This window comes from Anser brachyrhynchus, assembly GCF_964034855.1.
Source record: "Anser brachyrhynchus genome assembly, chromosome: 19".
NCBI classification, from domain to species: Eukaryota; Metazoa; Chordata; class Aves; order Anseriformes; family Anatidae; genus Anser; species Anser brachyrhynchus.
Window position 1 is genome coordinate 3,936,112 of NC_137712.1, and position 19,697 is coordinate 3,955,808.

At 47.0% G+C, this 19,697-nt stretch overlaps 1 protein-coding gene across 3 annotated transcripts in view; it reads right to left on the minus strand.

Annotated features, from left to right (window-relative positions):
* Nucleotides 1-19,697, minus strand: part of COL5A1 (collagen type V alpha 1 chain) — a 168,560-nt gene that overhangs the window by 105,347 nt on the left and 43,516 nt on the right. For all 3 annotated transcript variants that reach the window (XM_080561588.1, XM_080561589.1, XM_080561590.1), the window contains 3 exons: nucleotides 9,144-9,311; nucleotides 3,349-3,562; nucleotides 2,569-2,731 (listed from right to left, as the gene is read on the minus strand). In XM_080561588.1, the coding sequence (XP_080417714.1) occupies nucleotides 2,569-2,731; nucleotides 3,349-3,562; nucleotides 9,144-9,311 (545 nt within the window). The remainder of the gene's footprint in view (nucleotides 1-2,568; nucleotides 2,732-3,348; nucleotides 3,563-9,143; nucleotides 9,312-19,697) is intronic.

A 19,697-nucleotide genomic window follows, 5' to 3' on the forward strand; every position in this document is an offset into this window, starting at 1 on the left:
AAATATTTTGAAACTCCTCGAACTTTTCCTGCTGGGCTTTTTCTGCAGCGGGGAAGTCGCCGTCCGTGCCCCCAAGCTACGAATGCAGCAGAGCTGCTTCCCTGCAACCCCAGCTAGATCTGGAGTTTAAATAATTACAACTTTCAAAACAAGAACTGTTTGGGGTTTTATTTAGTTCCAATCCTGATCGGAGTCCAGGCAAGGAGGATAGGAATTCGCCATACTTAGGGCTCTTGCTGATCCGAGCTGAGACACAGCCTAAGCCCTCCCGGCCGCTGCCTCCTATCCCACCCACAGCTAACGGGGCTGGAGGAGCTCCCAGCAGCAGGGACAGGTACGCAACACCCAGGCAGCTCCACGGCCGCAGAAAACTTCAAAACTTCATCATCATCATGTTAACTAGCTGAGGATCGCAGGGCATAGCTCCTGGACTGACTGCAGCAGTGGGAGAGCTGAGCGTGCCCTGGAAAGCCCACTGCCGACACCTTCCCCGCTGTCCCGAGCCACAGTTTGCTCTCCTGAACCGCAATTTGCTCTACACAGTTTCTGCTTAGGCTTTTTCTGCTTAGGCTTGCAGATTGCAGAGAAGAAAGGAGGGGCTAAAGGAAATTAAGTTGCCGAGATATGAAGGAAATTAGGTTATAGTCCACTGCCTTCATGAAACCTATTAATTACATTCAGTTTAAAGCTGCTGGTATCTTGATTAGTGTGCATGAGTGTATGTTGAAAACCCTCTTTGTTTGATGAGGAGGACAAAAGAGAAGAGGATAAATACCAGAACGGAAGAGGTTGCTTTTTAAAAAAATGTACTGATACAGTACATTCTTACAACACACAGGAGAAAGATGTAGGAAAAAAAACCTTGTTAATTGTTGAGTTCTGGTAGAACAACCACAGCGAGTTTCTCAGGAAGTGCCTGCAATGATCTCGTAGCTGTGTTTTGTACCCAGAGCTGACGACAAGGCAACAGCCTCCAGAGCAGGGGAACAATTGCTCTATTTTATGCCACCTCCCAGGATCTAAGAGGTTTCACAAGTCCCCTGAGCTTATACTCCTAGATAAATTATTTCCAACAAGGCCAGGAGACTTTGTTCTCTATAAAGCAGAAGATTGTGCTCACCAAATTGCAGCAAAACGAAGTAGCCTAAATTAGTTTTCTTACCCAGTTTGGATGCAACAATTTCTTTAAGCAGATCTACTAGATCCCTAGGTCCAACGGCTCCCCAGAAAAGCTTGCCACTTTACATAACAGCTCCATTTAAAATACAGCAACCAGTGCTCAGTTTTCTGCAGAATAACCAATACTTGCGAGAGACACTCCAGTGCCCATTAAACCCAGCTTTTACTTTCCATTTTAATTGTTAGACTTCCCAGGGAACGTCTATTAACTTAATGCAATTTCAAAATCCAGTTCGAACTCTCTAACTGGGAGTTTGGCAGCAGTGCTTAGTCCATGCATTCTTGCTGTGTTTACAGCGCGCCAGCTCCCAGATGTTGGTAACGTTAAACAGACTGGAACTTTCCTTCCCAGTGACAGCGAAGTGCAGACAAAGGCTGGCTTCGCTACAGCCCTAATTATCCACCACTGATAGATGTTCCCCATCCCTTTACTGGGTTAGGAGGCCCATGAGATACAGCACTTCCTCCGTGCAAACGCAATAAATAAGGAGATAGAGAAGTCAATATGTCTTCCTTTACACTCCATTGCACTGGCACTGATTTCGGGGAAGCAATTCTCGCTTGCAAGCAAGATCAGGGACAAGATTATTGTACACAAAAGCCTCGGAAGCACAGCAGACCACAGAAGTTGAAATTGCTAGTGAAATGCACATATTAAGCTAGCTGTTGAGCTACAGGAAAAGATCTTCTGCCATATGTACTTGGTCTATAAATAAGTCTCTATCTCTTTGCTTAAATCACAAGAGCTCATGGGAACATTCCACCCATCACGATTTTGGTTTGCTTTTTAAAAAGCAGTTACTGTGTGGGAGGTGACAGGGCTGCCAAAGAATCTGTCAAGGAGACTCCTCATGTCATGGTGCAAGAAACCAGGAATCAATGACCAGTGCACGGGAAAAGAGCAAGTTCCAACAACCCCGGAGAGTACCACGAGTTGTAAGGGAGATGCCTTCGGCTGTTTACTGCCTTTCAAATATGATTTCCCTTCAAATATGATTTAAATCATAACACAGGGATGAATGAAAATCCTGTTACTTCCCAAAGTTGGAGCCCTTCCCACACTAACCGAGCTGAGAGCACAAGAGGTACAGACCTACAAGGTTGGTGCAGGGGCTGGTCTAAAACCCCAGCAAGGGCGTGAAACCAGCAGACCAGGGGAGTTAACTCCAACAGCGATCTGGCCCACTAAACGGTACAGAAAGCATTTGACTAGTCAGAATAAAATCTTTAAAGTTTAAGTTACATGTTGCAGAGTTCTTCTATGCAAAAAATCCAAGAAATCTCAAGAAATCCAAGAAATCTCAAAAAATGAGCTGCAAGTCCCCCAGCCAGAGCCCTGCTCATCAGCTCTGTGGGATGTCACCAGAGCTGCTCGCTGTCATGACTTACCTCAAAGACTTCCTCATCTAATATCCTCGTTCCAAATACAATGATACCATTGACGTCAATGATGGGATGGTCACTTCGGTCCAAGAACTTGGTTATTTTCTTTTTACAGTCCAATATCAAGGTGACGTTTTTCTTCTGCACACTGATGGCTACTCTGTGCCACCTACAAAAACAATTCACAGATGTTAAACAGAGCCTCAGACTTCTGAGAACAAGCCAACAATTGCAGTAACAATGAATCCTTCATAAAATGTTCCTGCAAGCCTTCATGACAGCTATCGCCTGCAAACTGATGCTGATGAAAATCAGCCTTGGGCAGACCCTAGACTTCTTTGAAATAGAAGTGACAGTGTTGGCAGATGTCGTTTGATTCTCACCCTCCAAAACAGGCAGGAGAACACCTCTTCTTGCTTCACCTACAGGCAGGGGAACCACCCTAATAACTCGCTATCTAACTTCCCTCTTCCACCCTCCTTCAGTCCTGCAAGGGACTCAACGTGTTTTTTTCTTAACCAAGTGATTCCTTAGGGCCCTTTGTAAGGATCAGTGCTCCTATCCCTATAAACACCAGACAGTTTGCACTGACTAGTGTGAGATTCACCCTTTTTATACGCAGTGTTTATTTGCCAAAGGGTACAGTTCAGGAAGGGGACTTTTAGCAGCAGTCAAAGGTGTCTACATACATTATATATGACTCCTATTTTACATAATGTTCAACGCATGCTGGTATTGATATAAACAATGTACTGTTTTTCCCTCTGTGCACAAAATTTCACTTACTTGCCATCTGCTAGGTTAATGCCTCTAAAGAGAGGATAGTCTTCTGGGCCTGGCTTTCCTGTATGGTCTTCATACAGGAATACAGGAGATCTACCCATCTCCACACCAATTTGCTGGATCCCTTGCTCATTGTAAATTGAGATCAAGAAGGACTGACCTCCTTTCTTCGCTTTTACAGTGGTTAGAATGGAGAAGTCCTCTGGGAATGGGGAAGCTGGAGTGGAAAAGCAAAGAGGTTAGTCAGGTTTCCCTGAAAACAAATCCCTACAGAAACAGTGCTGTCTAATGACCTATGGGGAGAACGCTGATTACTGTATACCCCTCCAGATGTGTGCATCCTAAAGACACATGTTGGGAAGCATTTAGTTGCCAGCTGAAGATCCATCTGTTCCTCTAAAGCCTACTGAGGTGCAAGGCTGGGATGTGCTGCAACCCAAAGGAGATTGCACGAGCAAAGCCAGAGCAGGGCAGCATGTCTCAAGGGCTACCTACTCCAACAGCATATTGAACATCCAGACACAGACCTGGGCATCACTGGGAATCTTCCCATTAATGATCAGAAAGCCTTTTTCCAGCCTTTATTGCAGTCTAAAGAGCTAAAAGCCACCCCACATTTGAACTTCCAAAGCAAAGCACAGTGAGGGATCTTCTGATCTGGGATGGGAACATGATGCTGGGAAAGCAGAGGTTCTAAAAGAGCTGTTGGTTTCAATCTACTATTTGCACCAAACCCTTCCTTTGTGTGTCCTGGAGCATTTAGGAGAGAAGGCAAAAACTTTCTCTATTTCATTTATCACACAATCTCCAAATTAACTTAATATGTCTGAAGGACAGAGGAAATGAAGCATTCCATGCCAGTTAGGCAAATAAAACCCTTCAATATTGTGTGTAAGGGAGCAGGGGAGTTGCATCAGGTTTCATCTATTCTAGACCAGAACAGAGCATTCTGTGGCTTTGGCTTTCGGGGTTGGTGCAGGAAAAAATATCTGCGAGCAGAAATAAATCTGGCAAACAGTAGGAGATGCTATTTTGTCTGCATATTAAGCAGCTAACAAGTTTCCTAGCTTTTTCTCCACTCGGGAAAGCAGACCGATCTCTATTTTTGCAAGGCTTGCAGAGTTTCACACTGGCATGAAGATCACCAAGTCATGCTCTGTTCAGGATACAGCTCCTTGGTTTTTATATTTTTTTTTTCTGCCATTCATACAGAAGCATACAGAAGCATTAAAAAACAAAAAGCCTGGACATCCCAAACAGGTCTTTAATAACACCAGGAGCATTACTAAAGGATCTTCCTTGATCAAATTATTACCGGAGATAGGACCTATTGGAAATGAGGGTACCTACAAGGGCATAACCTGCTCGCATGCTGCATTTCAGCAGCGTGAGACTCGCAGGGTATTTCTCCTCCAAGGTCCAGGCTTTCAAAACAAGGATTGCATTGTACCGCTGGGTATCTGCTTGGGAAATCTTACACCAAGGCACAGCAGAGCGAGGTGGGGTGGCCCCGCCACGGGCAGCATGGTGTGTGCGCTGTTACCATCTACACATGTGGCAGCATGCAGGAAACGAAGCAGCACATTTTTTAAACTGCAGATTTGCAGCCGTATATATCACCAAAAAATGTCAAGCTCAATGCCCAAAAGCTTCGAATAGGTTTCCTCTGCCCCATAGGCTTTTCTTAGATGGCATCTCAGAGCTGCCTAGGGGATTTTGCCATGGGTACAGGACCCAGGGTGAGAGTTCCTCTAACCACAGCGAAGCTAGGAAGTGTAAAAATCACCCTCTTCTGCCTTGGAGTTGTTCAAACTTTAACAACTGGTGCTTTAAATGCATTAGGCTTTCCAGCACAGGATGACAGCGCAGGGCAGTGGAGGAGGCAGGAGAAAGCCCACTGAGCAGCAGGCTCTGCTAACAAGCACTGCTGCAGACAGCTTGCAAACAGCACCCAAATGGGGCACCTGTTGATGCCTACGGAGACATTGCATTTACACCCAGTTAACATCCCTCACCCTCGTTAAATAGCATTTGGAAAGAAGCATAAAGCATAGTCTGAATGGAGGACTCTGTCAATAATTAAGTACTGTGATTATAGACTGATTTCCCCCCTAGGACAAAGGGCCAGATATTTGGCAAAGAAAGGCATCTGATTTTCGTGCCTCCCATAGGATGAGCTGAGCTTTATCTCCCTCCTGCTGTATACAAATCCTCCTGTAGCACTGAATCAAGACCATACGCCTTCCTGGTTCCAATTACAGGCTACAGTTTTGGGCCTTTTATGTAAAATAGTTCATGTCCAAAATTTCATTATGAATCCACAATACAGTACCTTTCAACTTGAACAAGCTGCCAACTCATTAAAAAGCTGCTTTTAATTTTTTTCATTATTATTAAGATGTCTCCATGGTGACGTGAGTTTCTCAACCCAAATAACCATAACGGATGAATTATAGCTGACATTACTGTTACTGCTCTGCTGTCCTGGCAAAATAACAATGCATTCACTGTCACAGAAGTGACCCAGGCTATTGAACAACGTATGAAAACAAATCCACATACACAATGACATATACATGACAATAAATATATGAAGCACATGGAAACTGACCCAAATCCCCTTAAAGACAAGGGAGTCACTCCCAACAATGGGTCTGGGATTAAGCCTTTGTTTTCAATCCATTTTAAGCAAGCTTGTTCTGAGATGCTGTACATCCATCTCTTTACTTAACGGCACCGCACCAATGCAGAATTTGGCTCAGTGCTTCTTTACCCCATGGCCAAGTCCTTCAAAATTCACTACGCTGCCTTGCAGGAGGGTGCGTAAAGGGAAGGACAGGAAAGTTTTCACCATGTAATAAAAGTGAGCAACAATGAGCTGATCCAGTTCCCCGATACAAACACAGCGCAGATCTGCTGTGCAAGACGGTGTCATTTCCACAGCCACTTCCCAAAGCAAAACAACTCTTCAGTGTCGCCAAGTTCTGGCCTTTCTTCATCTGAGAAAGCTTCCGATTTTGGAACGGCTCCTTTTCCTCAGAGATAACTGCCTAAGCTATAATAGAGATTTCTAAGCCCTTAAATACATACAGAATATATAAGCAGACACCCACAAGCAGTGCAGAGAATACAGAATTTGCTAAACGAATGCACATGACATTTTGCTGGCTGCCACTGAAATTTTGCCTTTCTTGCCTCTGCTGGAAGAGCACAGTTTTGCTGGGAAGCAGAACTTAGAGCAAGGACAAAGAGCATCTCAGCAGATTTTCTCACTCTTGTGGGTTTGAAAAACAGACAGGCTTTATAAATATATATCTTGCTTTGTTGGCTGCAGCTGCAGAAGCTGAACGTAAAGCCAATAAAATTACCATCTTAGAAGAACACCAACTTCCAATTAGCACAAAATATTATGTACAGTGTACATTTGCCTAGGGTGCCTGATAGCAGAGAGGGCAAGTTACCCTACAACCCGCCCGCCTGTTAATGTGGGATGGCTAAAACCACATTTCCCCTGGTACACTGCCCTACAGTTACTTTGTCATCCTTACCTCCCCTCTCACTCATTTGGTGGTGTGAGCTGCAGTCACATCTAGTTAGAGATGTGCTGAGAAAACCTCTGTGGATCTGATGGAAAACACCAGTGCTTCTTCCCTCCCTACCTCCTGTCAAGCAGCAGGGCAGACTTTTGGGAGACTCAGGAGGGACAGAGCTACTTCAATGGCTCCGCTGTTGTCTAGGTGAACTGATTGAGAAGCTGCTTGATGACACCACAGAAACATCCACATCCAGATCTTCTCACCCATGAAAGACCACAGGTGCAAACCAAGAACTCAAAGAGGATGTACAAGTATTAAGGTGGGTCAAAAGCAAGAGCATCTCCTACAGCAGGGTTCTTTGACCCCAGTTCAGTTCCGCATGCTCCTGGGTCAACCTGTCTGAGGTGGCAGCATACACTCTTGGCTCTATTAGCCAAAAGACTCCACCCTTGCCTTTTTTTTTTTTATTTTGGGGTCACCATTGTTGCTGGTTTCCACACCACAAAGGCCATCAGACAAGATTTCGTGGTGGCTACAACCACTGAAAAGCTCTTAAACCAGCTCTGGTTGTATACTCCAAACTGGAAGAGTTTCCTCAAGCAGTTCTGAGCTTGAACACATCATGCCAAGGCTGGGAGTGCTTCCAGACACACGGAGTGCATGACAGCAGGCACACACATGCTGGTTACATTGAGCTGATCTTGCCTTGGGACAAGATCATTGACACAGGGGCTGCTGCAGGGCCCTTGCAGCCCATCCCTGGGATGATTGCTGCTCCCCGTCCATACCCATGGGATGTTCCTTGGGGACAAAGGCACAACCTGGCCGAGGGGTGCCATCAGGCACGTGGTAACAGCTGTAGTCGGAAGGGTCTGCTAAGCTTTAAGCAGACACTAAAACAGGGCTTGAGGCAAAACCTAGCAGCTCCTCCACTGGTGCTGGCACTGCCGTGGGCTGCCAGCCCACAGCCCAGGCACACCACACCTAGCTCCATGCCACCCTCCTCGCGTCAGGCTCTCAGATCTTATGCAAAACACGCTGGAAGGGTGAACAGTGCGCTCCTGCTCACCACAGAATATAATTCACCTGCTTACTGTCAAAACAAGCCAATAATGAAGTCTGAAAATAACCTCAGTGATAATGCATGCAGTGATGGAAATACACAACTAGAGGATGCAAACACATTTGCAGTCCAGCCCCAGAGTCCTCATTTAGGCCACCGACAGACTGGCTCTGATAGATGCAGCACGTTAATTAAAAAACATTAGTAGTGGCATGCCACATTACCTCTGATTTAGCTAATGGATCTTGTACCATTAATTCTCTTAAACACCACAGGAGCGTATGCATGTATCTGTCTGCTCTGCTTCAGTCATCTGCTGCTTCACAAATGAGGGACATCTTTGTGCCTTGTTGCTAGACCTTCAAAGGCACATTTTCCCACCGAACCCAGGAAGCCCTCCAACACCTCTCAGCATCTCTACCCTTACTTGTATAACGGGTACAGCAGCACTCCTGAAGGAGGGCTTCCATGGTGGCCATGTGTTCACTACCGAAGCTCTCACGCAGTGAATAATTCGATCCGTGTCTGGTGATATGTCCAGTTTTAAAACCACATTTTACATTAACGACCCTTGGCTTGAAAAATTAAGTCTCCAGTGCACCCCAAGCAACAAGCAGAACGGTCCTGAGCCCATATGGCCTCCAACGGCTTTGTAAACTCCTGCATCTTTGTGGCTTGCTCTAATGAACCTCCAATTTCCTTCAAACAGCTTTTCTTGGGACATCTGTTCTTGTGGGACAGTCTATTACTTTTATATGGTGATTATTTGTGTTATGAGACGCCACAGCCGCAGAATAAGACCCTACTGCGCTTGGCACTCTGCAAACAGAGCAAAACACGGTCTGCATTCCTTCATGTCTTCCAAGTCTCTCTCCCCAGCTGGATGCCACTGTGTGATAATGAGACAGTAGAAACTTTCTAATATAGGAAGAAACAGATGTAGGCAGTGGCCACATCTCCCTCAGTGAAACCTGCCCCCATATTCAAATGGGTCAACAAAAGAACTTACTCTGGTGTTATCTGATAGTTGAAAGCTTACATTCCCCCAAAATAGCAGAATCGCTCCCTGACAAGGGAGCACACATGCACACACAAAAAAAAAATCAAGGAATTGTGCATCTCCAGGCCCTGTATGTGCCTGGAGAAACTGAGAACAGGATCAGATATTTCCATATGACAAAAAAAAGCTGCATACTCACCAGGATACAGCTGCTTTGTCGGTGCACTAAGCTGAGCATCTTTTGTTACTCTATAAGCAACATCTGCTTCTTTTGAAGATCTTCTGCTTGTGCAAAACCCTGTTGTTTTTGTTATACCATCAGGTAAATTATGAAAATCTAGGACCTTCAAGAGGTCTGCAGGTTCAGCTGCAAAAAAAAGAAAGAAAACAAGAATTAACAGGCAACAGGACTGGCGCTTCAAATCCAAATCATTAGCCTACATCACAGATCATTCCACCCCTTAAATAACAGATGACATAAGTTTTCAATACATCTGCAAATACAATGTTAATATCAGCTTCAAAGCTAGGATGCTGTATTGTTGGTCAAAGACACTAATTCAACGCAGAGCAATAGTTGATCAGTTGTCTGCACTAGGGGAGAAGGGAGAATATACTGTCTTATTAGCTGGAGTAGTTATATATTTCCTGGATGTCTTCACCCAATCTCCATCACACAAGCACATCCGCGAAGATTAAGCATCAGAGGAAATTCATGATCTCAGGGAAAGGCTTTAAATCAGAAAGTTGCCAGAAATTTGCTGATGCAAACGTTTCCATTCTTAAGTTGGTTGACAGAGAAGACAATGTGAAGCAAATTCCCCAGCAAGTATCCTTAAGGGTCACACGCTTGTACCATGCGAAACAAGCGCATGGTGACTCCCACCAGCTGGAGTAACAGGTAAACCCGAAGCGTGGCTGTGGGTTGTAACAGCAGAGAGCCACAGCAGTGTGATGCTTCAGTGCTCAAGATGCTCCCGCTGCCTGCAGGCTCACTGACACCCTCGCAGGGATTTGTGCACAGCATCTAACCTGCCCAGGGCAAAGCCAGCAGGTTTTGGGCAGGAACAGAGCTCAACTCCACCACAGGCAGCCCAGTGCCTCCCCTACCTACATCTGCACCCAAACCGTGATGAGTCCTACCAAATAATTCCCCCGTGACATGGTTTCCACTACCAGCAATGCACACAAGTGTGCAGCTGCACTTGCCGACAAAACACACGAGCTTTACAGGGAAACGCATAGTTACTCCCCAGCTTGCAAAAAACTTGTCCTGGTTTGTGGCCTCCCGCAGTCCATCACCTCTGCCAGGAATTTGCCAGGGCACAGCACAGCCGCTGCAGCCTGCCTTGACCACATCCATCAGGCTCCCATCCTTACTGAGGTGTGCAGCAGCAATAAAACTCCAGTTGAAAGCTAACGGAGCTGCTCACACCCCGCGCTCCCTGCGCCAGCAGAGCCTGGGCTGTCACCTCCAGGCAGTTCGGTCTCTCCAACAGCAATTAAATAGTGCAAGCGAACCATCTCATTAGTTTCCTAATCTGGTCTTGCTCATGTCAGAAGAGAAGGCATCACCAGAAGTGGAGTAACCAGATCCGACTTTAAACACTTAAAAATAAATAGTTTTTGAGTTTTGACCTGATACTCGCAGCAAAGCGCTGTCAGAAAGATGAACCAGCCAGCTCAGCAAACCCCTGGCAGTGCCCAAAGCCAACGCCTGCACAACAGCTTCATTTAGCCTCGCCTGGACAATATATCGCAGCTGTGTTCTTTTGCCACACGGTCCATTATTTTCTCTGAAGAGTGATATTACTCAGATCCTCAAGGACAGGCACGCATCAGGTGCTCTGATGTTTGCAATAGCCCAGACAACCCCCGGGCTGGCTGCCCCAGCCTCCATCTGTGTCCCAGGACATCTCACCACGCCGATGGCCAAGGGTGCAAAGCTCATTACCAGCTGCTAATAGAGGGTTTGCAAGAGGGTCTTCCAAAAGCCTGTGCCAGACACCACTGCCTTCATCCATGGGGATGAGCTACAATATATATATGTTGCCATTGAACACAAAAAGGCCAGCACTGGAAAGAAATACGAACAGATCCTTCACAAAAAAAAAGTTTTGGTTACCAAGAAGATCTGCCTAATATTTGCATGGAAAACTCACGTACATTGTTAGGCAGCTTTAAAAAGTTTCCACAATCCTGAGAAATTGGGTCCTCAATGAGAGATTGCAAACATATGGCAAATCCAAGTCAACACAGCAGATAATAAACCAGCTGAGAGAGTCGGGGCCAAGAAGCATACAGCTGTAATGTTTCCTCATTTCTCATTCTTGTTAGACAGAATATGGATGACATTTGTCTAAGCTGTCTTTGCAGCTTGGATCTTCCCACTGCCTTTAACCATGCTTTATTTCATGCAGAAATTCCTACGTACTCACAGCCCAAGCTGCCTATAAGCAACAAAAATGATTATACTGTAAAGTCCAGCTCTGCTTCCAGCTCCCTCCCTCTGCTCTGGGAGATTCAGCTCAGCCAGCTCCGGGCTGCCTCCAAAATTTATTTACAGAGAAGAGGGGAAAAAGGCAGCGAGGCAGGGGGAGGGGATACGAATTCCAGACTCCTGACATCAGCCACGCTCCCCAGGCGCGGGCTGCAGGGGATTTGGAGCCTCGCTCGCAGCGCTGCACGCAGCCATCCCGCAGCAGGGCCGAGCTGGCTGCAGGAACAGAAACTGCTGCAGAAGAATCCACTGCCCAAAATCCCATCTCCAAAAATCCCATCTGCTGGGGTGACCAGAATTGGGCAAACACTGCCAGTAAAGCAGTCCCGACACGCTAGAGCCAGTTGGAGGCATCTTGGAGATGCGCACAGTGCTGGATGGGGTCAGTGCTGCCTGCTGCAGCTGTGCAGTGTATGGAGGGGAAGTGCAGCACGAAGACAAAAAAAAGCAGATTTTGCCAGCTCTATGCATTAACCGAATTACACCACTTCCAAGTCAGAAGGCAGCAGCTTGCCGAAAATACCCGCAGCAGTTGCAGCGAGGCAGTGTGCATTCGGAGCCGGAGCTCCTCCAGCAGCCACCAGCAGGTTGCAGGCTCTGCTCTCCAGCCCCTGCTCACAGCCCTCCCAACCGCCCTCACCCAGCACCACGGCACCCAGCACCCTGTGCAGGGCTCCTCCTTTGTGCAGGATGCTTCAAGCATCTGCCTGCCAGCCGCTGCTGCTCTCCGGCTCCAAACGCAATACACAATTCATCTTCATTTTGAAGATCCTCTACACCTCTAACTGTGATGGATTATCTCAATGCAAGAAATTAAAGTAAAACAACAGCGTGGACACCACACAAAGTAAGAAACAGACTGCAGACCGTGCAGGTAAACAGCAGGAGAGGAAAGTCTCTGTTGGAGATGTGCACGAGCATCACCTCTGCTCGCTCCTAGGGAGGCGAGGGGCCAGCTCAGACCCTTCACTGCGTGCTTCGGCACTAAGAGCTCCGGTCCGAGTAGGATTTAAGCAGCATGAAAGCCTCCAGCTCTTTCTAGAAAGACGCAATTCACACAGGAGCAGCTCTTATTCATGCCCAGTTAACCAGTTTACTTCCCCTTGATTTTTCAGCCAAATTTACACCCAGCAATCTCCTGTTAGGAGCTGCGACGGAAGCCGCAGAAGGACAGAGACCAGCCTGACCGAGGCCAGGCCCTGCAGGGTATTTCTTACAAGCTTGCACCGGGCTTGGCCTGCATCCAAGAGCTGAAGTAGTTGTTGCTATATGAAAGCTCTTTTTTTTTTTTTGCTATTTTATGAATAACATTACTATGCAACATTACACACTGGGTCATTCTTTTCCTTGAGATGCACAGGGCTGCCCGAGGAGACCAGCAGCTCCGTCCCTGCTGCACCACAGGATGGCAATAAACCCAGTAGGCAAAGAGGCAAACCATAAATAGCCAAAAATCAGACCAAAATCAGGGCTATCTTGGGCCAGAGGCTGCCCCAAAAGCCTGCCTCAGTAGTGGGAAGCCCTTGAATGAGACAGGGCACCACTCCCCACTTTTAACAGAGATGAATTACACATTGAGCCCACAGTGGCAAAAGCAGGAATTAAATCTTTAATTCCTCAATATCTAACAAGGGCTTTAACCACAAAACCAACCTGTGTTAATTGGGTTCCTAATTTTTTAATTACCTGTTAAAACCTGGGCTAGAGGCTGCTGGGTTTAGCTTTATCTCCACCCTCTGGGCTGCAGTGGCCAACTGCCTTTCCCCTCTCACACATCAGCAAGCTCTGCCCTGCCACACTCAAATGCAGCCAAACAACCCGGTCAGGCTCAGCTGTGTGACACGGAAGCAGGGCAGAAACCCTGAATCAATTCAAGGAAGCCGGAGCATCCCTGACATCTGAAGGTGCACACTGCAGCGCACTGAGCACTCGTGGCTGCGGGCAAGCCACACTCCCAATGCAACTGGGTTGTTCATTCTCACCTCTCCCTGTTATTTAAATTAAATTACAAGAAGGGAGAAACAGGTCTTAAGCCCTACTGATCCTTCAGGACACATGCAACAACAAACAAGGATTTTTTTTAATGGCATTACACTTGCTAGCCATAGAGAAGAAAGGTGGAGAACCAGACTTTTAGACACTTCACTGAAGGCCAGTTAAAGCCTTTCCACGCACCACATGGTTACGCAAAAGTTAAACAGTTCGACACAGCAAGTTTAACAAAAACCTTAGTAAGAATAAGATAGCAATCAGGTTCAGTCCTCATGGTTACTGCCTGCTCTATCCCAGAATAAAGGAGCTACCTACTCTTGCTGGAAGTTTCCCATATGTACCTCTGCAGACACCTTTGCTGGAAATTTTGGGGAGAACAGCCTTTCCCACAGACTTCTTGCTTGCATGGCGCAACACCCAAGCTCAGCCAGAGCCCATTGGGCCTATGGAAAGGAAAGGGAAGGAAATTCCCTGAAGACAGGATCTCCAAAGGGATTCGGCCCAAACGGAACGAGCAGTCAGATCCCATTGCACCAGGTTGACTGAACTGCAGCGAGCTCTTCTGAAATTGGGCTGCTTTTTCCACCAGGCTTGATACCAAACCCAAACCCTCCTAAAATTATGCCTTCTGGCCGAGGCACTTTGTTTCACTCTCACCTGCAGAAGCCAAATTTCTCAGTATTTCTTCACTCCTACAAGAGCTAAGAGGTGCCAGCCCAGAGAAGGGCACACTGCACTGGTTCCCTGCTCCTCTCCTTTCATCACCCACTTGGTAGTTCTCCAGCTTTATGTTCCTGAAAGCACGATGGATCACCAGGAAAATAAGACATTATATCCCCCCTCCAAAGAAAACAACCCATGCAAATGGTGCTGCTGAAGCTCAGCGCAGTATCAACTTGCAGCTTCTAGAAACCATTCTGAAAATCTGAGCAGATGCAGCCTTCGCCAGAAGTCATTAATCTAAGCCATATTTATGCCTGTAATAATAATAATAATGCCTGAAGCAATGCTCCTGAATGGGCCCCAAACCATTTTACCAAGTGTCAGGATACATAAGTAGCTAATACATTACCTGGGGGTACCTGCAATTCCAGTGTCTGAAGGATTACCAAATATTTTACAAATAACAAGCCTCGAAACAATTCTCCCCCATCATTTTTCAAGGCATTTAAGTAAATCCTTATCCCCAAGGAAATCTCTAGTATTTAAAACTGCCACTGAGCTGAAGACTGAAGCTATTGCAGCCTGGCAGTACTGGTAACAGGCGTTATCCACAGCCTCCCTGCTTCACGGGGGGCACTCAGCTGCAGCTTCTCCTGCCCTGCCACGCTGAGCAGCACCAACAGGCACCGGGCAGAAGGAAAAACAGGTGGTTGAAAAGAGCATGGAATGGATTCCAGTAAATTATAATGTCTATATAGTTGGAAAAAAACACAAAGATCAGTCCTTTTTATTTAAAGTGGCCTTTTAATTATACATAGGAAATTTTATAAATCTTGTAAGTTGCCTTCTAGTTTTTCCAGGGTGATGTTCAAGCTTTTCCAGCTACCATTCAGGAAGATTTGTTAAAATGAAGCTATAACATGCCTCCAGCAGCAGAGACCTTCAGATAGAAAACAAGAGAACTCCACCAGGTATCAAAAGATCCCTCCAAAAAATCCCTCAGGCAAATCCCAACAAGTTGCAGTGCTGCAACACTGAATCTCAACTGCGAGTTTACAGCACAAGAATGAGATTTCACGTCACTGCAATCCGTGCTGTACCTGCAGCACTCTGTATATTCCTTGTGAACTAGCTCCTAAATCAACCGCTTCCATTCACGGATCTCTACGCATTTTCTAGTGAAGCTGCAGGGGATCCTATAGAAAGACGTGGTATTGCTGAAAAAAACACTTGCTTTTCCAAAAGTCCTCAATGAAGTTGAAAAAGGCTTTAGCAGCAGTTTAGCACTGCACAGTGCAGTATGCATGCAGAAAGCAGCCACACACCCAGCTGAGCCCAAAGCTAGGTTTAAGAAAGACTTCTCCTTTCACTTAATACTATTACCATCTTGAGGTACATATGGAGCTTACTCAGTGATATCTGACATCTTGCACATCTTCAGCATCCTCACTATGTTCCTAGAGTTTAGGAGCCAAGAAAGTGTCCTTTCTCCAACTCTTTACCTTGTAATACCCCTCAAAGTGAAGATATCCCCACTTGTATCCTGAAACATGCTTTTATTGTGCACAGGCAATATATTTTTGCATTCATGTAAAAACTGCAACATTTGAGTGTCTGGACAAGAGGTCACCACCCTGTAACAGTGGAGAACCTTTCTTCTGTATCTGGTTTCGTAACAGTTGAAGGGCATCCAAAGACTTTCAGGACTTCATGACACAGCACTTAGTCATACTACAGCTTACGTGAAATTATTGCCAGAGATCTGAGATCACAAGGTGAAGAATGAATAAGCATTTCTGCTCCCAACTCACTCCAGGTGCCCTCTGCAACTTCAGCATTTAATATACAACCCAGTCTGGGCATTTGTACCCAAGTGTCATCACCAAAGAACCAGGCTTCCTAGGAAGGAAAGCCTTCCTATATGAACAAGCTATCTCAGCCCTGAGCAAGTAGTGACAGTAAACAAGGTGAATAAGGATTATTTCAGAAGTAGTGTCTCCTTGAAGATTACCTTGAATCCTAAAGAAAAGGAGGAAAAATTTTAATGGAAAAGTGGAAGAGGTGCACTGCAGTTACCCTGCCCACAAATGCCCAGGATTAACCACCTAGTTTAGGTTGCCTCCTTTATCTTGCACAAATCCAGAGATGGTAATGGGAACCCAGGGGCAACTCTTACAACACCAAGAGCAGAATACAGCCCCAAGCATGGACAGATAAAGCTCCCGGACCCAGACAAGTTGCTGGCTCACCCACACAGCCTTGGCTGAGCCATTAGTGCCAGGTGACCTGATGGACACAGCGTGGATACTCAGCTCCCTGGCTTTAGTGAAGCCAGAGAACCTACTCCTTCATATTCCCCATCTCATTTTTGTCATCTTTAAGCCGGAAAATCACCAGTATCTGTGTTTTGAGATTAGGAGACATTTTATAAGGATTTACAGGTACTCAGTTGACAAGTATGACATTATTACCGAATTTCCCCCAGTTAATAGAGTCAATATATCCTGCACAAGCAGCATCAAGCAGAGCACCAGTGTCTCACTTATCTTCTCAAACGGGGAAGGAGGGCTCTGCAGGGCTGCCTGAACACACAGTAAAAATGCCCTCCTGGGAAGAAATGGAGGAGAGATTACTACTTATTTTTAAAGGAAAAAGCGATTTCCAACAGAAGCCCAAAAAGTCCCTGAGCTGTGAGAGGTCGGAGCTGCTGGCACAGCGTTGCTGGAGCGACCAGGGACAGGAAGAGCCCGCTGTGACCCAGCAGCAGCATGCTTTAATCCTGACCCGGGAAACCCAGCCAAGGTCCAGGTCCCTCCGAGGGAGCTGAACCTCAGCACCAGAGCTCCCAGCAGAGCAGCATGCTGGGCACCTTGCTGCCCAGCGTGGAAGCCAGCTGGGGAAAAACACAAACAGACCCTTTGTCTTCCATCTTCACCAGCTTCAGCTTTTTTCCCCCCCCAATGCTTTTCCAAAATTGTTTCTTAGCACTAAAAGACTCAGTTATTTCCTAGCCCGAGCCAAGGGGCTGCCCTTGGCACAAGGAGCAGCAGCACCACAGCCAGACCTGCTCAGTGGGATGGGTGCCTGTTTCACCACGTTTAGGGTTTCTCTTGTTCCCAAGCCCCTGCCCAGAGGTTTAAATATCCATGATTATAGCAGGAATGATTCAAGCACCAACAGGTAAAGGCTCCTGTACTGAAATCTGTACTAGACAGCTAAATGCAGATGAGAACGAAACTGCTTCACTTAGCAACATCCGCTTCGTGCCTACAGAATTTCGACAATTTTTGAGCCTTATCTATAAGCTTTTCACCACTGCTGGACTTGGGCTCCAGCCCTCAGATAATTAACTATCCAAACAAGATGACAGAGGCTAAGACAACAAAAAAATAACCTTAAGCTCCAGTTGCCGTTGTTCAAGCACCCTTTGGATTGAACTAGTAGCCCCTTGAATTGTTCAGCATGCCAGCAGCCCAGTAAAACAAAATGACATTTGGACAAAGGAAAGGCATTTTAAGAAGGATAATCAGGGAGTCTGAACTGCAGGATTGAAGCTCTGGAAGTTTGTTCCCTAGGAAGGGGCATGCTACAGCAAAAAATGCTGACTACGTCCAGGGTCAGATCCTCATCTGGTGCACATCAGCTCAGATCCAATAGCTGCAACAAATCTGTCAATTCACATTGCTCTAGATAGCTGAATATTTCACCAATGACTCATGTCGTCCCCTTATGGGGTTTTTAAAGGCCCAAGTAGTCCCAACTGTGAACAAAGGAAGCCATTATACAGAACCAGATTCAAAAGATCATATGCACAGTCCCAAAAGGGATAGAAAGAAACCCAGAACCGATATCAGAGCAGCTCTGCAAGACTACATTAAAACCCGAGGATCAAATAATCTTTGTTCCTTTCAGCATAAACCATTTTTTTAAAAAAAATCAATCATTTGGGTTTCGAACAAAGCAGTGGTGTTAGCAGCCAGCAGCAGAGAGCAGGCCTTCCCTCCGCAGAATGTAATTAAACCACGCAAATAATCTCTGCTGCAAATGCCACGCAGAGAACTTCAGGACAATTCACAGCAAACAGGCGAGCATTTAAGACTTCAGGGAAACTCCCAGCCCCATTCAAGATGAGGAGCAAATATCCCATTCATTTTGAAGAACGGAGGATTTCAGATTCTGCTCTAGAGGAAGAAAAAAAACACAGCTTTGCAGGGCTGGCTCCACGAGCACAGGGATTTGAAGCACGAAGGGTGCTAAAAGGGTCTGGGATGACAGCAGGCCATCTCCTGACAGGGGAAGCTCTGGCCAGGGCAATTCCTGGGAGCCCAGCACCATCAGCAGTAGTGCAGCCCAGTGACACCCAGCACATGGAGGCTGGGGACGGCCACTGCTGCATGCCAAGAGCATATCAAAGAAAGATCCTGCAGGAGGGATTTCTGCCCCCTCTGAGGAGCTGCTGATCCCCATTCCCACAAATACCGGGAAAAGAGGAGCAAAGGGAAAGGGCAGTGGTGGCCTCCCCAGAAGGGCAGCCCCGTGGGGCAACAAGCCAGCGCGCACAATCCCAATCCCAGCTCCTACCCATCCCTGCAGAAATCCCTGGGATTTTTTTTTATTTTTTAATGCATCTGTCCCCAAAGAGGGGGCCGCTGAAGCGAACCACTCCAAAAAAAAAAAGCACAAACCCTTTTAAGGCAGAGCACAAGGACGAGCCCAGCCGCCCCCGCCCCGGGCCACGTCAGGGCCCAGCACCACTGTTCTGTGTCCAAGCCGTTTTACGGGCCTGTCCTGACAGCAGGGTCAAGGGAACGAGGTGAATCCCCGGCCTCGCCATCCCGGCCTCTGCTCGCGCGCCTGGGCTGCGGATGCCACGCATTCCGCCCTGCCCACGGCCCCGGCCGGGCCCAGCCCCGCTCCCCAGGGCCGGGGGGAAGCTCTCCCCCTTCCCCACCGCTTCCCTCAAGTGTTTCTGGGTCACGGTGACATCTTGGGAAGCTTTCCAGCAGGATTTGTTACTGGCAAGAGCCTTGCCCTTCACACGCGGGAAGGGCGAGCGGACTCGAGCTCTCAGTTGTTAGAGCTGCATTATTAGAGCCACAAGCACGCACTCAGCAGATCTGCAAAGGGAAACTGTGACATGGCATGACTTCATCTTCTGAATGATTAACAGGGAGGCCCAAGACCTCAGTTTCAGGAGCAGTTTCTCAATGCCAGCCATGAATGGATGCAAGTTCGGTGCAGATGAACCCGCACCCTTCTCTTCACCCCCCCCAGGAAAGTCCCTGGTTTGTTCCTTTTTTCAAAAAAGGAAACACTTAAATCCCCACAAGGCTCTGGACTGCCACAGTCCTGAAGGTGCACGTGCAGACAGAGAGAAGTCACTTCCAAGGGGCTGCCACCTGCCTGAGCACAGCCTCGTCACAGCCTTTTGGAAAGCAGCTCCACAGGTGCAGCACTGAGCTTTTCTGGGTTGAGGGTAGGGGGAAATCCTGGTGGAATTGTCCCCAGCTGCCCAGTGCCTCGTGCTTTTCCGCAGGAAGCAAGGAAGAACCAGCCAGCATCTCCGCAGGCACCCAACTGCAGGAGCACACAGCCCAG